At 42.6% G+C, this 5,420-nt stretch overlaps 3 protein-coding genes across 3 annotated transcripts in view; 1 reads left to right on the top strand and 2 right to left on the bottom strand.

Moving 5' to 3' along the window:
- C922_05476 (hypothetical protein) overlaps positions 1-278 on the bottom strand; it is a gene marked incomplete at both ends in the record, with an annotated part of 897 nt that extends 619 nt beyond the window's left edge. Inside the window, one exon of the mRNA XM_008821047.1 lies at positions 14-278. Coding sequence (XP_008819269.1) covers positions 14-278 — 265 coding nt within the window. The remainder of the gene's footprint in view (positions 1-13) is intronic.
- Positions 279-2,019: 1,741 nt separating this feature from the next.
- On the top strand, positions 2,020-3,074 carry C922_05475 (hypothetical protein; the record flags this gene model as incomplete). The annotated part of the gene is made up of 4 exons (XM_008821046.1): positions 2,020-2,153; positions 2,349-2,565; positions 2,725-2,773; positions 2,926-3,074. The coding sequence occupies 4 exons, from the start codon at positions 2,020-2,022 to the stop codon at positions 3,072-3,074; spliced, it is 549 nt and encodes a 182-aa protein (XP_008819268.1).
- A 551-nt stretch (positions 3,075-3,625) lies between these two features.
- Positions 3,626-4,667, bottom strand: C922_05474 (peptidylprolyl isomerase; the record flags this gene model as incomplete). Its single annotated transcript, XM_008821045.1, has 3 exons — positions 3,626-4,117; positions 4,480-4,557; positions 4,656-4,667. 3 exons carry the CDS (start codon positions 4,665-4,667, stop codon positions 3,626-3,628), a joined length of 582 nt encoding a protein of 193 aa, XP_008819267.1.
- Between the last annotated feature and the right edge of the window lie 753 nt (positions 4,668-5,420).

Here is a 5,420-nt window from a genome sequence, read left to right as displayed (position 1 = left end):
AATTTCTTTCCACGTGGGCTTTTCAACAAAGTGGTGATAATGAAATCATCACTGCTGTTCTCGTCAAGTGCGTTCCCGTACAGGGGACCATCATTGCCCTTCCCCGTGCGGGTAAAGTAAAATGCAGATCCGGCCACAAGGCATATGGTCGACACGGACAGAACCAAGAGGAGGCTCTTCCTTCCTTTTCCATTTGTTTGGCTAAAGGAGTTCTGTACAAAGGCTTCCTTCTCAGATTTACCGGACTCGTTCGAAGTATATTCAATGTGATACTCCATAATGGGACAAAGGAAGAAAAAGGAAGAGATGGAAAAAAAAAAAAACACGTCGATTTGATGCGACGTTTATGCGAAATGGTGATGTATATGTCCTACCTCTTCGCAGAGTTCGAAGGGTTTGGTCGAAAAAAATTGCCCTCAAACTTGAGAGGACATGTGGAAGGGCTGCGCAAATGCGGGCTTAAGAGCCCAGGCTAAGGAGGACGTTCACAACTGGGAATTCCCGACGTTTGCGAAACTTGGCGCACAGAGGGACGCCCAGCAGATGAAGAGATCAGCGGTTGCTATCATACGGGATTGAGATGTTAAGATATTAGGGGAGTGAACATGAGAATAGAAGTCATGGCAAAAATAAAAGTTAAAGTTTAAAGTTAAAGCAGAAGTGAAAATAAAGATAAAGGTAAAAATAAAACAAAAAGTAAACGTAAAAGTAAGCGTAAAAATAGAAAAGAGGGATAAGGGAAAAAAAAGCAGAAGCAAAGGCGCGCGTGAAAATAAAAACAAACAAACCGGTGCGACGCATCACGAGGGGTACGCAGAACTTGCTCATTTCAAACGGGTAAAAGGCAAAAATTGCAAGAGTACTGGCAATTTTGAGTCGGCGACTCCAAGTGGGCAATCCAAACCCTGTGAACCTCTTACCGCTAAAATTAAAAAGGAAATATATATATATTATGTATACATGTCTCTATATATGTATATGTATACAGCAACCCCTTGGAATTAAACAAATGGGTCAGAGTAACAGTCGCGTTGTGAACTCTTCCTTGGTGGGGTGAACGTTCCTGGAGGTGCCACTATACGCGGCAATACGTACAACGAAGTTTCGACTCTTAGAGAGGGCCCTTTAAGTGGAAGAACGCAAAAGGATGCGTGCCTCTTTCTTCTCGGGCATGACAACGATGTGCGCATATCCATGAGCGGTGGGAAAAATTAGCTCCGCCGCAGAAACTGGCCCGTTGGATTATATACGCACATATTTTTCCCATCATACTCTGTAGCCACATGTCCTTTGTTTTGTTTTGCTTCACATGCAAGCACATTAAGGAGGTTAAAAAACGGAAAGATTTCTAACTTCCCCAAACTCCGTCCTGTTTACCACTCCCAAAAAGCGAATGCAGCGACTCATCATGTGAGAAAAATAAAACATATGCACGAGGTAGCGAGGAAGGACAGGAAGGACGAGGGATAAAAACAACACTCCTTTAGCCGTGCGCACAAAGGTAAAAAATTTTAAAAAGAAAAACGGAGAAGGAGAAGAGGCAAAGAAAAAAGGGGGCATATATACAGTGACGCATAAAGACGGCCTAGTTCTTTTTCTTTTCTTTTTTTTTTTTTTATAATTCGAGAGGGCATCTTAACAGGATAAGCAAATGAGTGTATTCTTTTTTTTTTTCTCCTTTTCACCATGCTTAGTAAAATTCCAGCGCATCACTACAGAGAAGTGTACATCCCCACCTGGCTGCGTCAGCAATGTGGTCCTTGCCAAGCAGTAGATGGGGCAACGCGTTCACCACCTCTTCTGGGATATCTGCCTACACGCGCATAAACTGATGCATAGGAAGATATGACTCCATACGTACACATATGGACCGCGCGGTTAAATGTATGCAAAGGGGGAACCACTCCCGTACTGCGGAACGCCCCTTATCTACGGCTGAAGCGATGTTTGCACGTAAGCCCCCTATGTAGAGATAGGAAAAGCTCACTTTGCCTTACCACAACTCGGAGGAATCCACTGATGCGCAAAGCGGGGACAAACGACGTGACTCTTCCTAGTACGGTGACCCCCCAAGGAAACGAACAGGCCAGCTTTATGCAGTATGTTTTTAAGTGGGGAATAGGCAACAGGTTTCGCTCGGATCCAGAGAACAGGTTCGGCCCCTTCGTAGAGGGCGGAAAAAAACGGAAAAAAATGGAGGAGAAAGCGCAAGGAAAGGGCATAAAAACAAACCAACATATGCACACATCCCTCCTGGACCCACGCGTTATTAATAAATGGAAGGGTGCACACCATCCATCAGTGAACAACTCCACCGTCTCTCACCCTGTATGCTACTCCCAATTTAGGTTCCACCCGGTGCACCTTATTCGCGCCAAAGAAGTTACCATCAGGAAAGACTACTTCGATTCAATCAATGAAAATATAAAGTACGAACAACTCAATGAGCAGTGGGAAGTGTTTTGGTTTGAAAATAAGAAGCAGAATGCGAAGCCCTTCCCCATTAAGAAGTATGGAATAGAATCAGCCAAGAGGGAGGCCATCAAATTTTTCGAATCGTTAAAGGTAAGAAATGGAGAGTTTTTTTTTTTCATATGACGCCCGTCTTGTGTATTTTTCTACACATGTGGGGTCATTAATTGGACATCCTTTTTCTTTTTTTTATTTTCTACACCTTTTCGAATCCCCCCCGATTTGTCCATTTATTCTGTTCACCCCGTTTAGCAAAACAACCGCACTAATGAGAGACCTCATTACGAGTCCGGCGTCGAAGGTAGGCGCAGTTCCGCTTCCCCCTCTCATGGGGCCTTCTAATGACAATGCGTGTGTAACCACACATGAAGTTATCAACCCAGGGGTGTGCCTACACATATGCTTTATTCCCCGTATGATTACTTACATATGTGCACCGATTCCCACGCGCAGGGGTCCACTACGATGTCGTAACCAATTGCTGGGTGGCATTCTACCGGCAGAGGAACTTCCCCGTGTGCAGGTCCTTTTCAGCCGAGTATCACGGGTTCGAAACGGCGAAGAAGTTGGCCATAGAGAGGGTTAAGAAGTGTAAGGAGTGACGTATTAAAGAGACTCCATTGACCAGCTTGCTCGTTCGTACGAGGAGAAGAATGAACAATCTCAGAATTGCACTACTTAAAAAATATTGTGTATCCGGTGGAGGCCATACTTTTGAATAACGTTCATATCGTTTTCCCATGCACCCGCTGAGTATTTTCCCTATCTTTTTCAACATGGAAAAGACTATCTAATCGACATCGGCATCAAGATAATATATTAGGGGGTTTAGAAGGACACAAGAATAACAACTTTCCTTCTCCCCCATTGCGCATGAAGTGCTCACCGTATAACTGCGTACGCATACCCTCGTTTGTAATTATTTCTTGCTATTCGCATTTCCTCGCCTTTTTACATTTTAATAGCTTCATTAACTTCTTCTCATTGTTTTCTTTTTCCCCTTTACGAATTTTTTATGTACCCTTTTAAAGTTATATTTAAAAAAAAAAAAAAAAAGGGGGAATATTCTATAAAACGGCAATAGCGCCACAGCTCACAGGTAAGAATCGCACACAGGCAGAATTCGATAAATGCTGTGTGTGCACAGGAGACCTCATAACACACCTGATTTTGTGACCAGGACTCGTTTTACGGGAGCCCCCGATTCGGTGCCCACCGCTTCAATCTGAACCAACTTCTCCAATCCATCAATTACTTCCCCAAAGACAACGTGCCTTCCGTCCAGCCAAGGGGTCGGAATAAATAAAATAAAAAACTGACTTCCATTGGTATTTTTCCCTGCATTCGCCATGGAGAGCATTCCCCGCTTAGTATGCTTTAACGTGAAATTTTCATCCTCGAATTTATTTCCATAAATGCTCAAACCACCCATTCCGTTGAATTGCGTTATGTCGCCACCTTGCGCCATAAAATTTGGAATTATGCGATGAAAAATCGAATTCGTGTAGTTCAACATTTTACCATTCACTACTGTTCCTTTGCATATGCTGACGAAATTTTCCACCGTCTTGGGGGCTACTTTTCCGTACAGCCCGAACGTTATTCTCCCGATGGGCTTGTCATTTATGCTTATGTCGAAGTAAGTCTGCGCAAAAAAAAAAAAAAGGAAAAGAAATGTGGACGGATCAACCAAAACAGCAGTGGTTAGCAGAAAGAAAAAATAGGGAGGGATCCGGTAAAAACGGAGTGCTTAGCTAAAAATTGTATGCAAGTAGACTAAAGGGAATAGTTGTTAAAGAGAAAAAATATGAACCCTTCATGCAGGAGCGGCGTGTATAGCTAAAAAAACATGAACGAGTCAAGCAAGAGAGAGGTTGTCCAAAAGGGCACATTATGTTCCCACAGTATGACGTCCCCTGATCAAGTGTACCCAAACCATAAGGGATAACGCCATTGAAAAGATGCGTGCCACTGTTCTCTGTCCCCCTTCTGCCACTTTGCTCTTACCTTGTGAGTGATCTCATGGTTTTCCGCCTTAATGCAACTCGTTTGCAACAAAACGAATAGGGCCAAAACCGTCGTGAGCTAACGAAGGGAAGTAAAAGGCGCATTTTGAGGTAAGCACAAGTAGTTACAAATGAGTACTCACTTTTTACTCATTTTTACTCTTCTTTTTGACTCACCAGTTTGTTCATCTTGGAGGAAGCTTGTTTTTACTTTTCCTTTATATAAAGATATGACTAGTTGACTGGCTGACTGACTGTATGGTGACTACTTAGGATACATGAGTATTTTTACTAAGGATAATTCTCTCGATTTGTCAAAAAAAAAAAAAGAAAAAAAAAGAGTTAAATCTCCTGCATTACACTACGTATATATTTTTTCTTTACCTTTTTTAAGAAGCACACATATGTTGGTTTTCTTACTTTGTTCAATTTTCAGAAGACCCTGATCATTTCAGAAATCGGTGAAGGAGGAAATACTGTGAATGGCGGCTCATTTTTTAAGGTGGCTCATACATCGGGGGGTAGGCTAACAGAATATTTGCTGAGTGTGCCACTTTTTTTTTTCTTTTTTTTTTTTAGGAGGGGTACACCTCTTCATCGCGGTTTAACTGACACATTAGAAGCTCCCCTTTGAAGATTCAGTTTATCCAGAAATGTAACCCCTTCCATTTAGGCATTCCATTTCTAGTTCATGATACGGTTAGAAGTTACGAAGGCAACTGAAACGTGTACGTCCTTTATACATGCTTATGCACGTGTGTCTGTACATAGACACGTCTGCAAAATGTCGCAACGTTTGTTACGCTACTTTTGGGCCTACTAGTATGGGGGGAGAAGAAAAAAAGGATGGAGTCTACTTCCTAGTGGTATGGTATGTATCCTACTCGCCGACCGGAAGAACAAAGCCCTCCGTGAGAAAGAACATTGTGAAGAATTTTAAGA

The sequence above is a fragment of the Plasmodium inui genome, assembly GCF_000524495.1.
Source record: "Plasmodium inui San Antonio 1 unplaced genomic scaffold supercont1.78, whole genome shotgun sequence".
Taxonomy (NCBI): domain Eukaryota; phylum Apicomplexa; class Aconoidasida; order Haemosporida; family Plasmodiidae; genus Plasmodium; species Plasmodium inui.
Note: the sequence above shows the minus strand (reverse complement) of the source record. Positions and strands in the feature narration are given on the sequence as shown.